At 39.1% G+C, this 24931-nt stretch overlaps 1 protein-coding gene across 1 annotated transcript; it reads left to right on the top strand.

Annotated features, from left to right (window-relative positions):
* Positions 1–77: 77 nt before the first annotated feature.
* On the top strand, positions 78–14063 carry LOC139740092 (rab9 effector protein with kelch motifs-like). Its single transcript, XM_071650681.1, has 8 exons — positions 78–159; positions 2087–2309; positions 3565–3717; positions 5101–5259; positions 5746–5895; positions 7303–7452; positions 8666–8920; positions 13865–14063. Exons 2-8 carry the CDS (start codon positions 2096–2098, stop codon positions 14017–14019), a joined length of 1236 nt encoding a protein of 411 aa, XP_071506782.1. The 5' UTR covers positions 78–159; positions 2087–2095; the 3' UTR covers positions 14020–14063.
* Positions 14064–24931: the final 10868 nt, after the last annotated feature.

Here is a 24931-nt window from a genome sequence, read left to right as displayed (position 1 = left end):
TCTTAATCAGTATGGCATTCAAATTGTTGTTTCCATAGATTGTGTGTACCTTAGGCCTACAGCGTACAGGCTACATACACGATCATCAAGATCGAAGGACTACGAGGAGTTCAGGAGAAATCTGTTTTCTTGGAGGCATCTTGGGTTTTGCCCCTGTAGGTACGGAATTGTCTCTTGCTTCGGTGGGCTTATTTGATGAATAGCTTTCAAACGAGCGAAGGAAGCCTCGTCGTACGTCGTACTCGTAGATGAAAAAGCTTTTGAAAGTCTAACGTTAGACCTCCTTACTATAGTCCCACCAAATTAAATCATTGAAATGGGTACACGGGTGTGTGAATGGTATGGCGTGGGCGCTTTAGTTTAGGGCCTACTGTAATTAATGTGTGTAATGTTAGTGTTTACTCATTACTCGTACATGTATTCTATTACTAGAATTTTCTATATATTTTAATAGACTAAGAGAAATTTCGTATCAGAGGCTCAAGTTCGTAAATTTGATATTAATTCGGAATTCGGGTCTCCCTACACATTGTAAATAAGTGTAAAATTAGAAGTAATAGAACGGTGTGTTAGAAGGTGGACATAGTCACATATCACTGACACTCACTTTATTAGAAACATTCTAGACCTAGTTTAAATTTATATGCGAATATGGATCAATTTGGATGGTTTTTCGTTCTTTTTCCAATTGAGCTGAGTGACCATCATGATAATTATTGATAAGAATATGATTACTTTATGATTATCTTTTGTTTCTTTTAATGATTATACGCACTGTAATTTAGTGTGTATTAAATGCCTGAAACATATCTTGTGATGTTTTATAGATCATCTGTCTTACCACTTTACTACGTCTAGTCAATTGCATGTGAGTGGAGTTGTTATTTAATATTGGGAATGAAATGGTCACCAATCTCCCCTCTGCCTAGCCCCGGAGACCCGCCGCTCTGCGGCGGGGTCCTGGCGGCTACCCCGCAGTTTCGTTCAAGTGAGAATCACGAACAACACCCTATTGCCACATATACGGCAACTTCACAAATAAGCCATGGCTAAATGTCCATCATAAACACAGTGACAATATAAAATGAAATATACACTACCCCATTGCCTTGGTCCTTCTCACCAATTTATCTGGAAACTGCATAACTTTCCACATTTTTTAGGAGTAGGCGGTCTGCCCTATAGCTTTGCTGCTATTTTGAACGTGTATATCCATCAGTACGCATCTACGCATGCGTAAACAATGACGTCAACGTTACGGACGCAAAAGGATATGAATAATGCATCATCGCACGGTGAATATGCATCATGTAGCGAGTAATACAGCTGTCAATGCACTGCACTGAATGCATTGTGTGCGCATGTGCAAGTGATTGTGAGTTTTAGTGAGCATCGGTGAGCTGAAGATATTTGCCTTATAAGACAGCATTTTCTGCATCATAAGCAATGAAATGCATCAAACAGTCACCAATGTGAATCATTTAGGTTTAGTCGACCCATGTAAGTATTCCCAGTAGTTTTTGTTGAAAAATTAAGGAAATACAGCGCCGGAACGGCACCCGTTTGGTACAACATTAAAATATCGATGCCAAAATGGCGCAGCCCCAACACTGTACGTTGTACGTTGGGGCTGCTGGTCGCAGTTACCCTCTGCCCTGACATGTGAGGCCGTGATATTTCTTCAATTTGGTAGATGCATTGGGCTGATGTCAGAATTTACAAACTTTTGTTCAAATTGAGATCATACTGGTAACTCCGTATAAACGGATATCTAAGTTAAACAATCGATGCAGAAGCCACCATCGATTTATACTGTATGGCGATAACATGAGAAACTTTTGTTGCCACCACCCAAAATGTCAAATTTTACTGCTTGTCAGTCTTAAACTTTGAAGAGCTTTATTTTTCACCACGTAATTTACTAATTAGTTGTCATATACTGAGTCAAAGAAATACATGTAAATTTTAGCTGACCTTTGAACAAAATCACTCTAGAAACTGTATGTAGAGAATCAATTCCAGGTGGTATAAATGTAGTAAATGAGAATTTAATGTAATTTATGTGAATTTTGTTTGCTTTCTCTAGTCTTTCATCATGGAGCTCCATCCAATCTTGGAGAAGGGGGAATGGCTAGCCAAGCAGAACATATGGTATGTGGTGTCGGCTAAAGGGCAGCACCCCAGTATGCGGGTCGGCCAGTGTTGCTGCCACCTCAAGGGCTCCGACACCAACAGCCTGGGTAAGCTGGCTGTGATCGGGGGAGCAAACCCCAGTGGGCCATTCGACGAGACACACCTACTTGACTTTGGTAAGAATTTGCCCCTTGCTTTGCTTTAATTAAAGGACAAGTTCAAGTTGATAGACGTGTGGGTTGAGTGAATGCAGCAATATTAGTAGAACACATCAGTGAGAGTTTGAGGAAAATCGGACAATCCGTTCAAAATTTATGAATTTTTACAGTTTTTGCTCACTCAAGGCTGGATGAGAAGACTACTATAACTTGTGATGTCACATGTGTACAACGATATAAAGAAAGATTAAAGAAAATTCAACATATTTTCACTTTTCTCGCATAACAAAAGAATACTTGACTTCTCTCTTTCAGAAGGCAGGGAGAATAATATTACCTTTAGCATATGTCAGTAACAAGTCAAAGAAATGTGCACTTTATTCAAAAAGTGGAGTTTTGTGAAATTCTCTTTTTGTTTTCTTTATATCGTTGTACGCATATGACATCATACTTTGTTGTAGTCTTCTCATCCAGCAGTGATTGCGCAGATACTTTAAAAATTTGTAACTTTTGAATGGATTGTCCGATTTTCCCCAAACTTTCACTGATGTGTTCTACTATTATTGTTGCATTCATTCAGTCCACATGTATATGAAGATGGACTTGTCCTTTAACACAAAGATCTGTCCAGGCAGAATGGGGAAAACATTCTTGAAATTGTTTGGTAACGAGCATTTGGTATCACTTCCATATAGTTAATGTGACTTTCATATGTATTTCAGTCAGAATTATGGGCTCTCTGTCCTCATAAGGTCAACACATTCAGTATTTTGACAGGACACTTACTGCAGACATCCACAAGGACCTGTTGACAGAGCTTCTGCATATTTATGTAGAACACATTCTGTTGTCAAAAGTTCATATACCATCCAATACCATACATAGAATGTGGTTTTGAAGTGAAATATGTTTTTTGGTTTTTGTTTTTTTTTTAAACATGATTTAGCATGCTCCATGTGTGCAATATACCTAATGTGGACCATTATATGTTGCGTACCTTCAAAATAGGTTTTAGTCGTTGTTTTTTGTGTTTGTTGGTTTGTTTCATTGTTTTGTTTTGTTGGTTTTTTTACTCTGCAGCAGTGTAATTTTCTGTCTGTTGAGTTTGACAGCACTCCCAAGTTGGGTCTCTAATGTTTTGTGTTGTAATGTAAGTTAGATTTGTATTATTGTTTTATTGTTCATAAAAATCAGTTCTGCGATCATTCAATGCAGCACTTCATAGATATAGAGACCTGTCATACCTACATGTTTACTATTGTGATGCATTCAGATGAGTATGAGTGGGATGAGCCAGAGATGACCGGTTTCCTGGGGAGATACGAGCACGCGTCATTCATCCCCAGCAGTCGGCAAGATCAGATCACCATCTTTGGTGGGGCAGAGCGAGACAAGAATCTCAACTGCGTGCAAACGCTTGATCTAGGTAGGGTTTGCCACAAAGTGATCCCTCTCAATCAAGAAAATCAATGTATCTTTGACTTTAGTACTTGTAGAGCTGTACTTCTCAACCTCTGGGTCTCAAAGCTCTTGCAGATGGGTCGCGATGTCAGGCTAAAATGAAATAGAAAAGATTCACATTTGATCTAACTGGGCCTCAGAAAAGTCTGTAGGAGCCGAAGTGGGTCATGGGTTGAAAAAGATTGAGAAGCGCAGTTATAGAGGTGTGATATGTCTTGTCCATGCTATACATACAAATCAAAATTTCCTAGGTGTATATCTAAAGCAGATTGATATAACCACACACTGCTTTGTGAGTCAAGAGAGAACAATAAACATGTCGTTCTTTGTGACGCCAGTTCAAGAGTGTAGCCAAGAGTGATCATGATGCAGTGCATATTAGAGTGCTGGAATTGGCTGCAACATATTACATTTTAAAGGACAAGTCCACCTTCATAGACATGTGGATTGAGTGAATGCAGCAATATTAGTAGAGCTCATCGGTGAGAGTTTGAGGAAAATCGGACAATCCATTCAAAAGTTTTGAGTTATGACTGCGCAGATACTTCAAAGATTCATGACTTTTGAACCGATTTTCCCCAAACTTTCACCAGTGTGTTCTAGTAATATTGCTGCATTTACTCAATCCACAGGTGTATGAAGGTGGACTTGTCCTTTAATTATTGTACATCATAATACATTCTAGTTTATTGTATGATTTCAGCATACATGTATAGGACTGCATGCCAATCATTCAATACTCATTTAAAGAAACAAAAGTTGCAATATGAATGGGGAAGCTGAAGTATTTCTGCCAATGTTGGCTATTGCACACTTTCTTTCAAAGAGAAGAAATTTAAAGATTGTGCATCCTGCAAAACTTCACAAATGAAATTAGAAGGCAGTGGGAACCGCATTCATTGTGACCAAACTACTCACCTAGATGGCGCATTTGTATAAGGGACAAGATTGGACTAACAATTTTGAGTTTCAGTTTGAGTTTGAGTTTATTTATAACAACAACATATGTACAGGAAAGTTTGAATTCATGTTTATACATCAATATTAATACATACCACATGTAACTGTCTGAACGATCTAAACAAAACATATTGAATATAATCTATAATTTAAATTATAAATGATAATGTAATCTAAAACTATTAATCTAAAAAAGAGCTACAATATGGCAATGTCGTACACAATGAGGTTGCTAAAAGAACCAAGAGGTAGCACAGGTGCTAGTAGGTGATGGTCCTTTTAAACACGTATTACATAATGAACTATTGAAATACATTTAAAGATACTGTTATAACATTATTAATTTGCAACATTATCAATTTGTAGTTTTATTTTCTTCCTGGCAAAGGTGCCAAGACGTGGAGTACAGTACCCACCAGTGGTACACCTCCGTCTCCTCGTACCTGTAGAGGGAGCGTTGCCGAGGGCAACAAGCTGTACGTGTTTGCAGGTGGTCTTCAGGGGCCGGAACCAGTAGGCGACACCCAGATACATGTCTATGATGCAGGTTTGTGTTCAAAGCCAGCCATGCAATTGCTTGGGGCATCCGTACCCCAGCAAGACATGTTAGTTACAGATATTTTCTGAATGGAAAAGAGATTGGTCATCACTCACATATTTTTTTTTTTTTTTTCAAAGTATGTGATGATGTTCAGCCGCATTATCTTAGAGCTTTCGAGGCACTAAAATCTTTAAGACTTCACAGCTTAGATTTTCCCTAATAGGAAACCTTCTTGAACAATGTGTATAAAATGAAGCCATACTTGTACCATGAATAATCTGTTTCCTTGGGATAATCATATGTACATGCAGTTAAGTAGATGGATGTGACAGCATTTGTAACTTTTTGTAACCACCTTGTACAGGATTCCTCATGGACTGAAGCAAGGTATTTTGACAATCAATAGTTGTGTATTGTGTCTGAAAGGGTTGCTCGATTTCTTTTAGGCTGATTTTCCAATTTTTATTTTTATTTTTCATTTTCTCTTTGCAGAAACCAGAGAGTGGTCTCAGCTGCCAGCCACTGGGAAGGTACCGCCAGCGAGACACGGCCATGTGATGGCCCTGTGTGAAGGAAAGATCTACGTCCACGGGGGAATGGCGGGAAGCACAATTTACAGCGACATGCACGAGTACAGCTTAGGTGAGAATGATGCAGGACGGGAAATACCTGGCGGCAGTCCTTTTAGTTCATAACAAGACTTGAATAATCAGCTCAAGCGCAGTTTTATTTAACAGAGGCCAAAGACTGCTAAAATTAGAGTCACATGAAGGTTGATTATGCATTGGGAGTGTGTGATTGTCTGAAATGGTGTATGACTGGCCATTGGTTCTAGCAAGTAAGTTATATCTAAGGATTATTTCCATATAGATATTCATTTACTAAAAGTGGAGATTTTTGCGCATTTCGTGCAACCAGAAACTAGCACGGAAATAAAAGCACGCGAAGATTTTTGCTTGATTTATTTTCCAGTAGTTAATTTCTTGATCCCGCGGAATTAAAAACATGCGAAACTCTTCTTACCCGGCCGATCCACTTTTACAGTATATTGCATGGACATGCACTCTAATTACAGTGATGAATGTTCTGTTACCTTGGATAAAGCTATCACGTACCATAATTAATACATAATGTTACATGTCATGTAACATTTTATATGATGTGATAAATGTTTTACATGAGGTAAATCCCGGAGAAATGTATGCTGTATGTGTCATGAAATCGTATGTCATGAGCTATCTCAAAGTAGTTCTTTGGTAAAGAAGAAATACTTAGAGAGGGAGAAAAATAGTGACAAGGCTGTGAGGTGCAGGAATTAATCTATAGTCACACATATTTACAAGATAATCAAATGTCAAAGTTTTAGTTTTTTTTTCAATGGTTTCTTAGCATTATGTCCTATTTGTACCCATGCAGGGGGAAAAAAAATAAGTGAAAAACATTCTTTGCAACAGGGTTCCCTAATATGACATTAGGAAACCTGATGCAAAGAAGGTTTTCCCTTTGTTTTCTGCATGGATATAAATGGGATATGATGCTAAGAAACCATTGAGGCTGACAATTGATTATCTTGTAAATATGTGTGACTTGACAGATCTGCAATGTACTGCGCCAAACAGTTTTCTCTGTATTTGATTCTTGTTGTGCTTGTTTTGATACCATTTCCTTTGACTTGATTTAATACCTTCCATCCTGTAGCCTGTGTGGGACTGTCAAAATGGCAACCCTATGATTTAATGCTCTGTACATGCCTCAAAGAGTATTTTTCAAAAGTTTTTCTGGTCTGGATCACAGATATGACCCCTCTGGTAATATTCTCCCCCCCCCCCCCCCCCCCCTTGCCAGTGTATCTCTTTATTGGGCGCCTTGTGTGACATGTACCTTGAGCTGGGTCTTTCAGAGTTTTTTTTATTTGTTCTGCGAAATGCATTTATCCCTTTGTTAGACTAACTGAATATTGTCAAATTCTTGTTTGTTTTCAGTCTTTGCTCCCCCTCCCCCCTTGTGACAATGATATAGTTGACAAATGCATTCTTTACCAATTTACAGACACTGGTACGTGGAAGCTCATAAAGTGCAAAGGAGACATCCCCTCAGGTAGAGCTGCCCATGGATGTGTGTTCCATGGCAACAAGATCCTCATCTTTGGTGGTATGACGCAGGAAGGAGCAAGTGATGAGTGCTTTGTCTTTGACACAAGTGAGTTATTGTACAACAATCCTTCATCCTGAACTTTGAAGGTGAAGTCCTAGATGTATTTCAAGTGGATTACTGTTAAAGTGGAAATTTTCGCAGAAACAGGAAACTAGCGCGAATACTTTTGCTTGCCGTGTGTTCCAGTAGTTGATGTCTTGATTCCGTGGAATTAAAAACTCACGAAACTCTTCTTGCCCTTTTGAGCATGAAGAGTAAGTCCCGCAAAAATATCCACTTTTACAGTATAATAATCCAATGAAATATGAACATCTCATATTATTTTGTCCTGCCTAAGCTGTCTAATCGAAATGCCACATTTTGCCGCAAAGAGGCACTGTTCATTTCCATAAGTACTGGTTGCCTTGGATGAACTAGTGTGTGGACTTCTAGCTCATTGTGAGAAGCATAGTGGTATCTTGGAGGTATGCACAAGGTGCAACTCATTTTCACTTATGACATCAATATGATGCCCAAGCCAAGCTTTAAGCATCGTGAGTGTGTTTCTATTCTTCTGCAGGGGGTGGGGAGAGGGGAGCATGTTAGTATGCCCAGCACATTATCAGATTTCACAGTGGAAAGTGCTGGTGGTTGCAGCAAGTCTGAAGTACATTGTAGATGGGTCATATTGCTGACCTAAATTCCGTATCATCCTCCCTTCCCCCATAGTTGATTGTCATTTATTTTCTTTATCACAGCAGTATTGAATTGTCATCATGATCCTGTTATCACCAGTAATTGTAGTAGTCTTAAATTTGTTAGTACTATGTTATCATGGTGATTTAAATGATTCCATTATTGTTATCATTAACACTGTCTTTTGATTGATTTCAATCTTTGTCTCGAAACATTGAAACTGTTTGCAGTATTCACTTGAGGAGCACTGACAAACCTCTCGGATTATTGTATTGGGCAAGGTTCTTTGTATTTCATGGTTGCCACAAGCAACAGCACTTGCCTTGTGATTTCCAGAATACAAGAAAGATATTCATATTACAGAGCTGCAAGCTGCTAGTATGATTTTCCTTGGTCAAAAATAAGAAAATATTTTTTCAAAAGAAAAATGTTTCTGCTTAGATTCAGATTGGCATGTAAATTATGACTTCTGCATTAAAAGTATGCTTTTTACTGTACATCAGTATGTGTTTAGATCTGCAGAGGTTGGCAGCCCTGATATCATCAAGCTACTTTCAAATCATTCTCCCTCTGCTATTGTCAGGGAAGTCGAGGTGGACCAAGTTTAGCCCCTCAGGGCCCCCTCCAGCCCCTCGGTTGGACCACGCCATGTGCCTGGTCACGCTGCCCTGCCCACGTGAGACGCCGCAGCTGTCATCGTCTAGGAGCTCTCAAAATGGGGCGGCACAATCACAGGCCCCGTCTGGCGCAGTGCCCGCCGGTGACCCCGAAAGCAGTGCAGAGACATTCCTGTCGTCCTGCGTGGAGGCAGTTGCCGAGCAGATGGGCAGTGCACCAGGTAGGGGATGAAAGTTGGTGCGGACTCCCCATTGGATTGTCCTTAGCATTATGTGATTACCTAGAGGGGAATAAAACCCAAATATGCACGTGGATTGAGTGAATACAGCAATATAAATAGAACACATCATCCCTTCCTCAAAATTTCAATTTTGATGAAAAGTACACATTGGCTCAATTTGTAACTGACATATATGTTAGGGGTTATATTATTCCCCCTGCTTTCTGAAAGAGGTACCGGTAAGTCAAGTGTTCTTTTGTTATGCTAGAAAAATAATGATATGTTCAATTTTCTTTATATGGGACATCACAATATGTTGGAGTCTCCTCATCCAGCAATGGCTGCATCAAAGCCTTAAGAATTCATGATTTTTTTATTGTCTGCCCTTCCTCAAACTTCGCTGATGAGTTCTAGTACTAATATTGCTGCTTTCTCTCAATTCACATTGGGTTTCACTCTCCTTTAAAAAAAAAAGGCTCTGGCAGCAGTTTGTATGAATATCATGATTGCCTCTCTGAAGGCCCACCAACTCAGAGAATGCTGTACTCATTGTTCACAAGTAAGTTGCCCACAGTACTGAGAGAGGTACACAGCCATATGATTGTTTAATAGGTGACTTTATCAGTTTACATGGCAACATGATACAAGTTTTAACTTCAAATATCAGAAATGGCGTGTGGTGAATAGTGCTAAGGCAGATGATGAAACAATGTGGGGCATAGAAATAACAGATCTTGATTCATGAAATTTTCTGTGGTGTGTATAGCATTGGAAAGTTTCACCACAGACTTTTATGGTTGCACCATGTGGTGAGAGTCCATACAATGAATGCTGGGATGGAAAGAGGATAAGAGATAAGTGGAAGGTCAACAAGAACAAAAGAATGCACCGTTTTGTACAACTTCCTCACTTTTCTGCTGATCAACCCTCCTTCAATCCCTACAGTTCTGGCAAGGGCTAGTACCACATGGTGTGCCACATGGCGCACCACATGGTGTACCCATGAAACCCTCCACCCAGAAGTAAATTTTGATGGCGTGGCTCCCGTTGTCTTTGCCAGTCCCTTTGTCTTTTTGCTCTTTCTCTTTTCGGTCTGTCAGAATACCTCCCTTATTATTTCTCTTTGAGTGATGTAACATATGTCCATCTAATATTGGTGCTGTCAACAATCTGGGGGGGGGGGGGATGAAAATGTAAACAATGTAGTATCCTTGCCAAGATGTAGTTAACAACACCACCAGGGTAACAGGATCCAAGTTTTCAGGGAAGAGAAGTAAGATAGAGGGAGAGCATTAGGATATGCAATACCTTGTTCGCTATAAACCTCTCTCTTTATCCCTACATGAGCGTTTAATCCAACTCTAGAAATGTTTTTGACGTGACAAGCAGAAATACTTTGCCCTAAAAACTTCAAGCACAATATTTGGATGCGTTTATGGCTGAGAAAGAATTTCACTTCTAACAAAGCAGAGTATTTATAAAACAGTCACTTCGTTTAATTGTAATTCCCCTACATGTTCACGTTTGGTTTCATAAGTAGAGTAAAACAAAAAAAAAGAAGGAAAAAAGAATAGTGGAAGTTTCATCAAAGTCTGGTTTGAAATAAGAAAGTTATGTGTTTTTTTTTTACTATTTCACACATCTTCGTAAAAGAATGAATATGCCTCACTACCACATACACAAATTAAAAGGCCGTAGGATGTCATCATCTTGTATTACTCCCACTGGTCTCTACCTTAAAAGTGTTCAAAAAGTTATGTCTTTGGTTGATGATTTTAGCAAATGTTCTGCACTCCCTTTCTTCCTAAGAAAAGTCATTGTGGGGTTATTGCAAGACAACAGCAATTCATCAATTTTCCATCCTATAGTACATGAGTGATCTTACTGTATTTATCAAAGCAAACTTGAACTTGTAGTGGAGCTGCATTGTGAGGTGAGGAATCATGAAGAACATCTTATTTGACTGAGTAAAAGACTTTCATATTTTAGAGAGGGGCATTTTAGTAGATAACTTTGATGTGTGAGCTCAATCCATTTTTGAGAGGTACACATAGATACCAAATATGTGTCGCACATTTGGTATCTGTGATGTTACCCAAAAAAAACACCACACACACACACACACACACAGCAGAGTGATAGAGAAAGGGCTCACATTGTTAAAAGACAAAATCATGGCACATTTGGCAAGATTAGTTGAAAGTGTCAAACTTTACCTACCCAGCCATTCATGGCCTCCTTTTGCATTGTACAGATTTCAGTCGATTTATTCCCAGGCGTCCCTGTACATAGTGCCAGGAGTGACCAACATGTGATAGAGAAAAAGAATGTGATTATTGGCCAGTCAAACAATCGAAAGTAAATTCAATTTATGTACCGTAAAGAGTTTGCTAAAAGGCAATGCTCTGTCTAACACTTCCGCTAAGATGTCTTGTCCGAGAATCAAGACAGCCACATACAATGTAATTCAGAAAGAAAAGAAAGTTTGTTAAGGCAAGCACTTACATTGTAGTATGTCTGTCTCTGTCTCAAGGTGAAGAGGCTGGGCAATGGCATGGTCGCATATGAATGCAGTGTTTAAAGGACACCAAAGCTGGCATTTCATGTTACTTTCTTGGTGAAAACTCAGACATATAAGTGACATTAAAAGCAAATGAAAACCGAGAATGAGGAGGTTGAGGCATTTTACAGGTAAAATGACAACTAGAAGGCAATAATCAAGTTGTGTATACAACATCAAATGTTGAATTTCTTCTGATTTCACTTTTTTTTTCAAAGTCTAACTTCATAATGTCTCAACATGAATACATTTCTGCATGTTGTATCCTCAAGAAGATATAAGAAAAGTACATATGTTCAGGTCAGGCTAGGGCAATACAAAGTCATCAAACCATGATTATGAAACACCCAGATATACCAGCATGATTTTTTTTTTTGACCAAAAAAAAAGAGAGAAGACAAAAAATGGACCCCTAAATGTCAGTCACCCATGCCTGTACCTTTTTTATGCCTCCGCCACGAAGTGGTGCCGGAGGCATTATGTTTTCGGGTTGTCCGTCCGTCCGTCCGTCCGTCCGTCCGTCCGTCCTTCCGTCCGTCCGTCCGTCCGTCCGTCTTTCCGTCCGTCCGTAATGAATTTTGTGGACAAGGTAACTATCAAAAGCTATTGAGGTATCCTAATGAAACTTGGCATGTATGTGTATTAGGGGGTGAAGTTGTGCCTATTAACTTTTGGGTGCACGTGCTAAAGGTCAAAGGTCAAAAGGTCAAGGTCAAATACATAAAATTTCACTATTTCCACCATATCTATGCAATGCCTGAAGATATTTTCTTGAAACTTAGTGTATGCATGTATTACCCAATTTAGATTCTCTGGTGAAAGTTTGGGTCATGAGGTCAAAGGTCAAAGGTCAAAAGGTCGAGTAAAAGTATTAAAACTTCTTTTTTTTCCTCTGTAAATTGGAAAATTGTTCAAGGTATCTTCATGGAACGTACTGACTGGCAGTGATTATCTAGAGAATGTAGGGTTCATGGGGTCAAAGGTCAAGTGCAACACTTCAAAATTTTACTATTACCCTCATGTTCATGCAATGCCAGCAGGATTAGTTTTTTTTTTTTTTTTTTTTTTTTTTTTTTACACTTGGTGTATGCATGTGTAACCTAATAGAAATTCTCTGGAGAGTTTTCTTTTTCTTTTTCTTTTTTATTGCCTCAAAGGTCAAAAGGTCAAAGATCAAGTGAAAGTGCTGAGCTAACTTTTTCCTCCATATCTCGGAAGTGGCTCAATTCATCGTGAAACTTACTGCATATCTATGCATGTTTTACCTGAAAGTGATTATCTTATGAATTTTAGGGTCAAAGGCCAGATGAACATGGTAACAATTTACTATTCAGTACAGAAATTGCACTTTTTCTCCATACCGGTACCATGAAAATTACTCAATGCATAAATGTATGAATGGGTCAAAGTCAAGATAAAGTCCTTAAATCCCCAAATACATGCTCTCCTATTCATCCAATTAAACCAAGGTCAAGGAAGATGAACATTCAACACATTTGTGACAAACTTGTCATTTCAATATTTTGCCAGTTTTGTGAAAATGTAATCACACATTGTCCACATGTACTATCTAGACCTATTAGGAGAATCATGCATTATGGCGGAGGCATAACAGTCGCCATAGCGACATTTCTAGTTTTAGTATTTATTCATTTTTGTATGATTAGCAGTAGGCTTCTCCACTAATTTTTACAATCTATGTGATTTTAAATGAAATGAAGACAGATTTACAATTAACAATTCAAAATGAAACAGTAACAGCGTATCCCACAAAGTTAATGCCACGTAATTATGGAAACTCTTGTGGGCCTTTAACGCAGGGCACATCAACTAGGCAATAGTTTCATCCAGAATCCAAATATTTTATCAGAGTGACCATAGTAAGTATTTTACCAACCACTTAACTCTTTGTTATGCGTCGTGGAGAAGTTTGCTCTCACACAACGTGCAAAGTAATGGTATTGCAGATGTGTTCCCTTGAACAGTGCTAATAACAAAGGGTAACTTTATGTATTAGTCTTCCAGCTAGCCAATATGAAAAGAATACTGTATACGCTGTTATCTCTGTGTACAAATATTTACACGAATGAGGTCATGAACATTTTCACGACATGCTGTTTTCGCGAATTGACACAGAAGCCTTCATAGGCACACTATTACCTAAGCGCGTGGTGATATTTTCATGCTCATGTGATGTTACATTTGCAGTCAAACTGTGATTCGTGAAATTTGCAAAAAGAAACCCTCGTTAAAATAACAGCATATGCAGTATGGGCTACATCACATGATACTCACACATATACACTGTACAGTCAAGAGTATTATTTTGGACTTGGAATTGACACAAGCTATGTTTCTTATAATGTATATGCTAATTCTCGCAGAGATGTCAGGCGAGGGCGCTGTTGGCGGTGCAGGAGCTGCTGCGGTTGCCACGGACAGCGACGCCACCCTGTGCTGCCTGGTCCAAGGTGGGATGGACACTCATGGAGAGATCTTTGATGACACTTTGCTGCTCCGTCTGGACAACATCTTCTGATGTCTGTCGCCCTCTTCCCTGCCGTAGGAAAAGAGAGAGAGAGTAGTGGGATTAATTGCCTTGGATTTTCGTAAGAGGATTATGTGGAGGTGATGATGGCTGCATTGAATGACTTCTGGATGGAGAGCTGCGCTATTGGACGACTATCGTCCAGCAAAGAAGGCCAGACGCAGAGGGAGACATATTTTTGACGTAGATGTGCTTCCTCACCTTGACAGTGATCGTCCAGTGACCTCAATCTGCTTGAAGTCTTTCACTAGAGTGGAGAGGTTGCCATGAAGTCGGTATTCTGCAATGTCCTTCATGCAAAGAGAGAGAGAGTTTGCTTCTTTGGCCAGACAAGATCATCATCTTAACTCTGAAAAGCGGGGGGGAAGCTGATTTTGAGTGTCCTCCCCCCCCCCCCCCCTTTCGACATTTTTCATGATAGATCTGTAATGTAAAAATCTTGGGTCACGTCTTTTCATGACTTTTTTTCTTTTAAGACTTTTGAGACCAAATTTGTGACGCCTGGGTATGCGAAAGTTACACAATATTCTGTAAGTGCATGTCAGACCCAGAATTGCTCAGAAACGTGATTTCATGACCAAATCTAATGCAAATTCTGTTTCCAGCCAAAATTCATAAATGTATCATTATTTTTCTTTAACTGTTTAAAATCAATTACAGGTAATTTCATCTTGTTTATGATCAGAATAGTGTCCCGGGTGATTTCCATCGAAAAACAATAGAAAACAAAAAGTAAAAAAAGAATGAAATTTTGCAAATGATAAAATATATGATAAAAAAAAAATTGATGCAGCAATTTTTTTTTCTTTACATTCAGTAAGAATCCTAAAAAGAGTACCTAGACCCGAAATTAGCAGTTTGGGACATTTATTTATAGATTTTCAGGCCGTGTACAGCCAACATTTTAATGTCATGCACATAATTAGCGTAATGAGTTGAAAATGAATTTGAATAATTGGGAATGATTACCAATTATATTTTGTAAATTATGTTGTGAGTGATGCATCTACCAATTTTCGTCGCAATCGCGTGGTCAAAGGCCGAGCCCCCCCCCCCCCCCCCCCCCCCCCCCCCCCCTGCTAGGCGTCAAAATAGCCCAGTCTTTTCAGGGTTAATCATCATCATCATCATCATTGTCATCAGTGGTGTACCAGGCAGTGGAAAATATTGACTGACATGTGCATGAATGTCTCTATTTTAGACATTTGTGTGTAATGCTGAGTCAATGAGACTCACAATGCAAAGCTTTGTCTGGTATTATCCCTGTTGTGGAGACATTTATTATGATCTCCCCCGTGGAGACATTCAATATCGTGCTGTTGTTTTGCAAACTGCACGTACATGTATTCAGTGTCTGAAATCAACAGTGACACCCAACAATGTGGATGTTAACAAAAGGGAACAAGGAAACATAGGTAACCATCAGATTTTAGCAGTGGCAACTTACAATGTGATGCTCCTTCATTTCTTTGGTACACACTACCGCATGCAGTACCAATACTACATTCAATTAGTTTTTCTTAATCGCTAGTAATGGGACTTCCATGTGATGTTAATGAAGTGCTGAAGATTACAGCGATAAATCACAGTGGGTGTAGAGGCAGTTTCAGACACCAGAATCAGCTGCTTGCATGCAAAGATTTCGGATGCAAACCCAAGACCATGTGAAATCATACGTGAATATGGATGAAATTGAGGTACTGTAATGATCTGATGAGAGAGTTGAGCCTCCTCCGATCACTCTATTTCTGTATAAACAATAGGTGACTTTGCAATTTGTGTTTGCGAGCGGGTGTGTGGTGTTGAAAAGATTTATATACAGTGTATATGTATATATATATATATTGCTGATGAAGTACAGTGTATCTATATTTTTAGCTCACCTGAGCCAAAGGCTCAAGTGAGCTATTGCGATCGCCCTTCGTCCGGCGTCCGTCGTGCGTCGTGCGTCGTGCGTCGTGCGTCGTCCGTCGTCCGTCGTCCGTCGTCCGTCGTCCGTCGTGCGTCGTGCGTAAACTTTTTACATTTTCATCTTCTTCTTGAAAACCCCAAGACCGATTTTCATCAAACTTGGCAGGTAGCATCCCTAGGGGGTTAGGAACTCAATTTGTTAAAATGGGCACCATGCCCCACCCAGGGGGCCCCCAGGGGGGCCCAAACCCCCCAAAATTAAGGAATCTGTAAAAATCTTCTTCTCTAGAACCAGAAGTGATAGAGCTAAGTTAATACTATGAGTTAGTACATTGATGACTGTAGTTTCAAGTTTGTTCATGGCAGAATCAGGGGTGCCCCCCTTGGGACCCAGGGGAGGGGGGTGGGGAAGGGTTCTAATGGGGCCTAAATTGTACATTTTCATCGTCTTCTTGAGAACCCCATGACCCATTTTCACCAAACTTGGCAGGTAGCATCCCTAGGGGGTTAGGAAATCAATTTGTGAAAATGGGCACCATGCCCCACCCAGGGGGCCCCCAGGGGGCCCCAACCCCCCAAAATTAAGGAATATCCGCAAGAATCTTCTTCTCTAGAACCAGAAGTGATAGAGCTAAGTTAATACTATGAGTTAGTACATTGATGACTGTAGTTTCAAGTTTGTTCATGGCAGAATCAGGGGTGCCCCCCTTGGGACCCAGGGGAGGGAGGGGGTGAGGAGGGGTCCTAATGGGGCCTAAATTGTACATTTTTATCTTCTTCTTGAGAACCCCATGACCTATTTTCACCAAACTTGGCAGGTAGCATCCCTAGGGGGTTAGGATCTCAATTTGTTAAAATGGGCACCATGCCCCACCCAGGGGGCCCCCAGGGGTCCCAAATCCCCCAAATGAAGGAATCTTTATAAATCTTCTCTAGAATCAGAAGTTATATATAGAGCTGAGATAATACTATGAGTGAGTACATTAATGACTGTAGTTTCAAGTTTGTTCATAGGAGATCCAGGGGTGCCCCTCTTGGGTAGGGGGGGGGGGGTGGTGGTTGGAAGGGTCCAAATGGGGGCCTGAATTGTACATTTTCATCTTCTTCCTGAAAACCTCATGATGGATTTTTGTCAAACTTGGCAGGTAGCATCCCTAGGGGGTCAGGATCTCAATTTATCAAAATGGGCACCATGCCCCACCCAGAGGGCCCCAGGGAGCCCCAATCCCCCCAAATTAAGGAATCTTAAAAAAATTGGGCCCTTATTGTACATTTTCATCTTCTACTTGAGAATGCCTGGTCAAATTTTGGTAGAGCTGTGAATAATTTAGATTAGTGACTGCGTGAAAGGTGAACTTGCGATACTCAGGTGAGCGCTAGACCCGCGGGTCTCTTGTTGTTCTTTTAACACTTTCAGCAGTACATATTGATATGTGTACATCACACTTTAATTTCTTTGCTGCTCAGAACCTATCACCTTGATTGTACAGCGTAACGTAGTTTGACATCATTTTTGTTTTTTGGGGTTTTTTTTTTCAATAAAGTGAAATATTCCCAAGTGTTCTTCAGTGATTATGAATGACCTTTATCCGTTTTCTTTGTGTGTTGTCTGTATCCGTTCAATGCCACAGATGGCTGCCCATCTGTCCTTGTTTTGCAGTCAGTCAAAGAAGAGATGACTCTTTCATTTAACGACTGGTGCACCCAATTATATAGCTAGTGACCCTCTCTTTACATTATTATGATGTCAATTTCCACAAAATTTCAAATTTGAGGAGTACTAATCCTTTTTTGTTTGTTTGTTTGTTTCTTTACTTCCTGTACAATATTTCATCTCCAAAGCAGCAGTATGTTGAAAAGAAAGATAAGTTTTTGCAAATGATGTTATGATATTAACCAAGGACAGGTAGTACTCCGTGTTTACCAGGTAAAATATGTTATACAGTGGGCTCCCGCTATAACAAAGTTTTCTTTCGTTATATCGAAATTTTGTTATAACCGTACAAATAAAACAATAAAAAACATATAGCGGATAATGCCAGGGCCTATATTTTCACTTTGTTGTAACCGGAATTTCGTTACAACCGTGTTCATTATAACGGGAGTGCACTGTATCCTGGTACAACGAGATGAGTCTTTCTGTAGGACCTGCCTCGTTTCCAGAGCTACCAATTACATTTAATAAGGTTTCACAATACAATGTAATTAGTATGTCTCTTTTTGTTATCAAATATCAAAAAATCTATCTTTGAATTAGATAAATGTATATCTTGAAATTGTTTTAACATCCATAGTAATTTTTTCATGAAAATATGATGTCTGTACGTAAAATAAGTTTGTTACTTTACAAATAGTTGTCGTACATGCTGCATTTGATGAGGAAATGAGGTAAAGCTCTGTTAACGGGGATCTAAGAAGCAGGGACTAAGACATTAAGGTTTTGTTTGACTGCGAGCTTTTTATTTGTTTGGTATTGTGTTTTTTTTTTTTAAGCTTTTTTTGTTTGTTTATTTTGTATTTTTTTGTTTTTAGTTTGTTTGTTTGCTTGTTTTGGCACCTACCATGAAACAACCATCAGATCATCTGTAGGTCTTCATTGGTGTTTAATTACAATGCAACAAATTGTGTGATTGTCTGAAAATGAAAGATAAAAAGCACAGGATAAACATACACATACACTTCCTTCTCACATAGAGAATCAAGTTGAGTAGGCAGAACGATAGCACTGGAATTTTAATTCTAATCTTGCAGTCTGACTTTATAAACATGTCAGATACAAACATTTACACTCACGTAATTTTTTGTGCTTACCATATTTCAAAAGTTTTGTTTTTTGTTCTTGTTTATTTGTTTAGGGTTATTTTTCATTTGTGAGTAGAAGCACTGCGATCTAGTGGGTAAGGTTCTGGACTCATGAACACGAGGTCCTAGGTTCAAATCTTGCTGAATGCTCACATACCTTGACCATCAAGCTTTCCACTCACAATGTCCCTATTTCCCCGGATAAGGAAATGATTACCTGGCAATTCTGGCCCCCAATTAATAGCAGGGCCCCTGATAGATGAACAGTCCCAACACTCGAGAGGCCCCACTGAGTTAGAAACGGTCATATTGCAGCCAAAATCAATAAAGAGGTGGATTTGTACTCCTTTGGATGACACCTTTACCCGCTTCCCAAATGACACTGTACCCTGCGCTATCTAGAAGGTCATCTGCAGACTGTCTTAACAAATTATATAGGGATCAATTGATTATATAATCATAGGACTTTGGTTTCTGCAAAGTGTCAGACACCTTTAATCCCCTCCTCGCTCTTCGTTGAGCCTGAAAATCACTTGCAAAAATCTATACTGTTTCTCCAAGCAGCTGGTACAGCCTGATCACAATGTACGCAGGTTTCAGATTCAGATCCTGCCATAACGTTTATCGATTTTAGGCATGACGGAGTGCCCCACCCCTGTGTATCGATATATATGTATGTGTGCGTGTGTGCACAAGATTGCAGATTAGTACTAGTAGTAGATAGTAGTAGTAGTCGAAGTAGTGGTGATAGTGATGATAATAATAGTAATGATAATGATGATAATAAAGGACATTTATATAGCGCAGCTTTTTGAATATTAGTAATATACTCAACTAAGCATTACAAAGTAATAATCATGACGTTCATAATTCAAACATAAGTACATGTAGCATCGTTCAAAAGATGTGCTTTTAACCGTTAGCTGCTTGGCGTACAAACAGAGGGAGATTATTCCATAATTTCCGTGCAGCATACAAAAAAGCCCCTATCACCAAGGATAGCTATTGGTTTCCCTGATGGATATTTCAATACACGTATTTGATCCCGTGAACTTCGGAGATATTAAAAATGTTTAAAATTATCATTTTAACTCTACATGTTCCTGTAATTACACTGGTGTTGTACCACAATTAGCTCTGCGTATTACGATCGACAAAGTACAGTGTCATGACATTGCTTGTCAAGAGGACACGGGTCTAAATGAAAAAGATCAATTTCTGTTTCCCCTCCTTCCTCTACAACAGCCACTCACTCAGCAATCCACCCCTCCCGACCTGAAGCGCATTAGGCGAGCCCGCCACCCCCCCCCCCCCCCCCCCCCCCCACCAACAAAATTGCACAAGGCTGGGTATAGATGACAGACAGTCGGGAGCAGCTCAGTGTTTTAAGATCTTCCTGACTGCATCCCTAGTGGACGGGAACGGAAGAGAATAGGACTGTAGGCCTACATCCAATACCTGAGTCATGCTCGTAGTACGAGTTCAAGTACGTCAGGCACCGATGGTGATGTAAGATCATGATCCCATCTCCCTACTGATGAGGCAAAGGGGTCTTTGGACAATCTCTTCAAGGTGATGCAATTCTGAGACAAAGGAAGGACAAGTTCACCTTCATAGACATGGATTGAGTGAAAGCAGCCACACAGTGAAAGTTGGAGGAAAATTGGACAATCCGTTCAAAAGTTATGAATTTTTGAAGTTTCTGCTCAGGCACTGCTGGATGAGAAGACTACTAAGCCTACAGCTGGTGTTGTGATGTCACATGTGTACAACGATATAAAGAAAATATATAGAAAAATCAACATATTTTCAATTTTCTCGGATAATAAAAGAACACTTGACTTGCCTCCTTTCAGAAGGCAGGGGAAATAATTTTACTCTTATCATAGTCACTGACAAGTCGAGGAAACGCCCTTTTTTTCAAAAATAAAATTTTGTGAAATACATTGTACTCTTTATACAGTGTACTGTATTTTTCTTATATCATTCTACGAATGTAACATCATTCACTGTAGTAGTCTTCTTATCCAAAAGTGACTGCGCAGATACTTAAAAAATTCAAAACTTTGGAACGGATTGTCCGATTTCCCCCGAACTTTCTCTGATGTGTTTTACTAGATTGCTGCATTCACACAATCCACATGTATATGAGGACGGATTTGTACTTTCAAGTAAGAGGAAGAAGGCCCCCGTTCGCCAACATCTGGTAATCCATGTGGAGGGTCGTGGCAGGATACAGCAGTAGCCTATACACTAGACTGACGTAGACTTACTGTCTTTTTTATCTGAGTCATCATGCTCGTAGTGCGAGCCTAACCTGTATTTCACTTTCTGTTTCTGACGTGAGATCACAGACAGCAACTAACGAGTTCCGTCCCATTCATGTTTCTCTTTTAAAGACGTATACGGAAACGTGAAAATGAAATAACACGAAATGAATTCATGTATTTTCGTCTTCCCTTTGTTTTGTTTTGCGAATTTATGCTTCCTCCCGTTAATGGTGTTTGAGGCATTTCATTTTCGGTGTGTTGGTCCGACCATCCCCTATTCATGCTGTATAGTACGATGTGCGCCAATTTGATCATTCATATATCTCGGGGATATGGTACGTTACCCTGAAGCGCTAAAGGCAGAACTGATTCAACTTTTACTTTACAGCTGAATTTAACGGGCTAAGTTTCAGGGTTAGTATCGAAGACAAAAGATTGTGTGAATCAACGAAAGACGGAGATAAAATGCAGATAAAGAAATAGTGGAGTTATTGTAGGTTGATTAACAGCGAGAGAGAGAGGGAACAAAACATTTCAGTCCTCGCACAGACAGCGTACTTTTGCATTGTATAATGAAGAAAAAACGTAAATAAAACTAAAGTACTTTTGTTGAAGCTTGCTTACAATCAAAATAAACAGATTTGAACATAAAGTTCTATTTGTGTCATTTGTGAACGTAAGTAGCCTGTGTACTGAAAACTAGACGACAGAAAAATGAGTTTAATTTTATTCCAATTCAAATAGCAAACTTAGACCATGCACACTAATAATTTCTTTCTGTGACCTATAGTTTGGTTATTTTTTAAATATTGGCAAGTCCGGTTGTATCATGTAAGCGTGGTATATGAAAAGGGGATGTGATGCGAATACGTAAATTTTTGAATCATACAGTAATAAAAGATAAACACATATCATACAGTTAAACATATAATTTCTTTCTCCCATTTACGTGCAGTCGTGAGGAGCTTTACAGCCTTGACAATGATTCCGTGAATGCATAAAGTAAAATATGGGCGTTTCAGTGTAGCCTATGCAACACGTGGGTTACACGTGTACACACCGTGACGTTTTCTGGCGGTCTTCGACAACTTTGTGTATCAGAACAAAGACCAAATTTGCAGAACGATCGCGTTGACCCCCCCCCCCCCCCCCCCCCGCCAAAAAAAAAAAAAAAAAAAATGCAATTATACATTCGTAAATGTTCGCGGTCGTCGAACTTGACGACATATTATGGGAAACGAAGTCAGATGTTCCAGAGCTCTTTTTTTTTCTTTTTTTGTTGTTGTAAACTACATGTATTTTAGAAGAAATCAGGCCTTCACATCACATTGTTCTCAATTTTGGTTTGACAGGGAGGAAAAGTTATATACATTCAAGTATCCACCAAACGAGTGTGTAAGGCCTAATTTCATTATACTCGCGAAATGTCTCCAGCTCGATCGTTTGATTTGCACTTTTTAATTTTACTGATATCATTGATTCTCATAATCAAATTAAAAGGTGCACTTCCAAGTCCTCCTTGTTTCTTTACTCAATTCTGATTGCTTGTAACTTTCACTCGTTTTGCTGGCCTGACTCAAATATTGAGAGTTTCCCTCCGGAGCTATCTTCGCCCATCTGCCACGAATCTATCCAAAGGATTAATGTGAATACGGTACAGCTCAAACGCGACATCATCAACCACGACTTTCATAGTAGAGTGACGTCATTTTGTTCGATTCCCTTCATCACATTGTCACGTGAATGACGTTGGTAAGATTTGGTCCCAGCCGTCGGTCTGTATTCATAAATTCCCATCCTACAGTGCCAATCAGGTGACATCCGCCTTTCTATATATTCGCTGATACACGTGCATGTAAAAATTGCATTGTTGTAGAGCCGTTTATCTTTATAGGTTCTGTTTTAATTCATTCAGTATTAATAATTACATATGAAAGGCCAAAAATTGGAAGAAATAGAGTTAGATGTGACTGTGTGCGTTGTGACTGTGTTTGTCTTTAATGATCCTGCGCCATTTTTTGTTCCTTTATCAAACAGCATCGGAGACTCTGATAACTTGCATTTCAATTATGATAATAATGATGATGGCGATGACAATGATAAGAGTAATAATCATAATCAAGATCAAAAATTCTAAAGATTGATGAGAAGAGGACCTATGAGAGTGATGAATGGATTTTAAGAGTTTGTAATTGCTAGATATAAAATAAAGATTTCAAAAAGGAGCAGTGTTCCCATTGACAGCAAAATTTTAATCTCAAAATATCGATCAGGAAGGTCCTGTCATGCAGGGTAGCCTTAAAGTTGAGTATATAATAAGTTATACTTGTTGGCAAGTTGAAATTATTACAACAAAATTATTCAAATACAAAAATGTTTGCGTTTAATCTATAGGTCCTATCCTTCATAAGGCGCTACTCACATCAGAATCAATCGGAGATTAAAGGTCCTGTTTACCTTTGGGAGCAGTGATATAAAAAACATTTTCAAGATATCACATTTGATGCATATGTGTAGGTCTGTTGCATCACAAAACATCCTACCATATAAATTTCGCAATAAAGCCTGAATATATAAGGAGATACACTGTACCAGTAATTTTCTCAATAAACCATAACTGTAGACGGTTTAGTCTGGAAACATTTTTATTGTAACAACTGTTCACATTTCGTGTATCTAACAATATACTTAACATTGATCATACGGATTCAAATTTTTTTTACAGTGGTTGTTTCTATCCCTAACTCACATTTTAGAACTATTTTAAAGCACTTAGTGCTGGATTTTGGTTTCATCTGCAAATGGTTCCGACCGAGGCAATATAATTACCGAGATAATTATATTGTATATGATATCATGAATAATTGAATGATCACCCTTTCAACTGCATGTCTGCCGCAATATGTCTGTCCTAATTCAGTCCTGACCTCCGAGGACATGACCCTATCTCGTCAGTTTACACACTAATTCCATGAATGCTTTCAGACGTATTTAGTTACGGGCTTAAATCGTGTTTGTTTTGTTTCTGTTCTCTGGTTCATCTCGTGCTGTCGCTTTGTACGTGTTGGCCCCGAGAATCGCCTGATAGATCATCTGAAACAACGTCTGGACACGTGCTAAGATTTCAGTCAATGAAATGCAGACAAGTTTAACGAGGCGCGATTATAGCCACGAGTTGATTAGAGCCATAACTGTCACGTCTTGACCTCGTGATACAGGTCAACAAGTCTCCGGACTTTCAATGACAGACGTGCTCATGTTTTCGTGTAAAGATTTCATCGAGGAACAGTGCAAGGGGGGAGGGGGGGGGGGGGTATGGGATGGGGAGGACGAGTAGATGTGTGTCAGTATACAAGAGGTCGTTGGATAGAAGGAGAAATGGGGGAACTGTATAAACATGAGAAGAACCTTTGGGAACAGTGATTTAAAATTTTTCAAGATATGACATTTAGTGCATATATGTAGGTCTGTTGTACCACAAAACATCCTAGGATCATACAAAATTTTCGTGATAAAGCCTAAAATAGAAGGATATATCTGTATTTTTCTCAATAAACCGTAAGTGTAGACAGTTTAATCTGTATTTTTCTCAATAAACCGTAACTGTAGACAGTTTAATCTGGAAACACTTATTATAACTATTGTTCACATTTTGTATACTTAACATCGATTTTACCGATTCAAATTTTTACAGTGGTTGTTTCTATTCGTAACTCACATTTTAGAACTATCTTAAGGCACTAATGCTGGGTGTTTGTTTTATCTGCAAAAGGTAAATTATGCCTTTAATAACTTTCAGGGCCCTATCAGAGTCTAGCGGGATAATGTGTAAAAATAAACGTCAAAGTAATTGCAACTTATGAACGTAAAGGAAGAAAAGCATACTTTGTCAGAGTGAACTTTTATATTTATGGGTAATT

Source organism: Diadema antillarum, unplaced genomic scaffold, assembly GCF_040938485.1.
Source record: "Diadema antillarum isolate AM-2024a unplaced genomic scaffold, OU_Dant_1.0 seq00000834_RagTag, whole genome shotgun sequence".
Lineage (NCBI taxonomy): Eukaryota > Metazoa > Echinodermata > Echinoidea > Diadematoida > Diadematidae > Diadema > Diadema antillarum.
Note: the sequence above shows the minus strand (reverse complement) of the source record. Positions and strands in the feature narration are given on the sequence as shown.

Bases quoted from the DNA above. Each gene is read 5' to 3' on its own strand.
- LOC139740092 (XM_071650681.1), top strand. From the start codon at position 2,096: ATGGAGCTCCATCCAATCTTGGAGAAGGGGGAATGGCTAGCCAAGCAG. The intron at 5,260-5,745 runs GTTTGTGTTCAA...TTCTCTTTGCAG, and splicing joins GATACATGTCTATGATGCAG to AAACCAGAGAGTGGTCTCAG. The intron at 7,453-8,665 runs GTGAGTTATTGT...TGCTATTGTCAG, and splicing joins GTGCTTTGTCTTTGACACAA to GGAAGTCGAGGTGGACCAAG.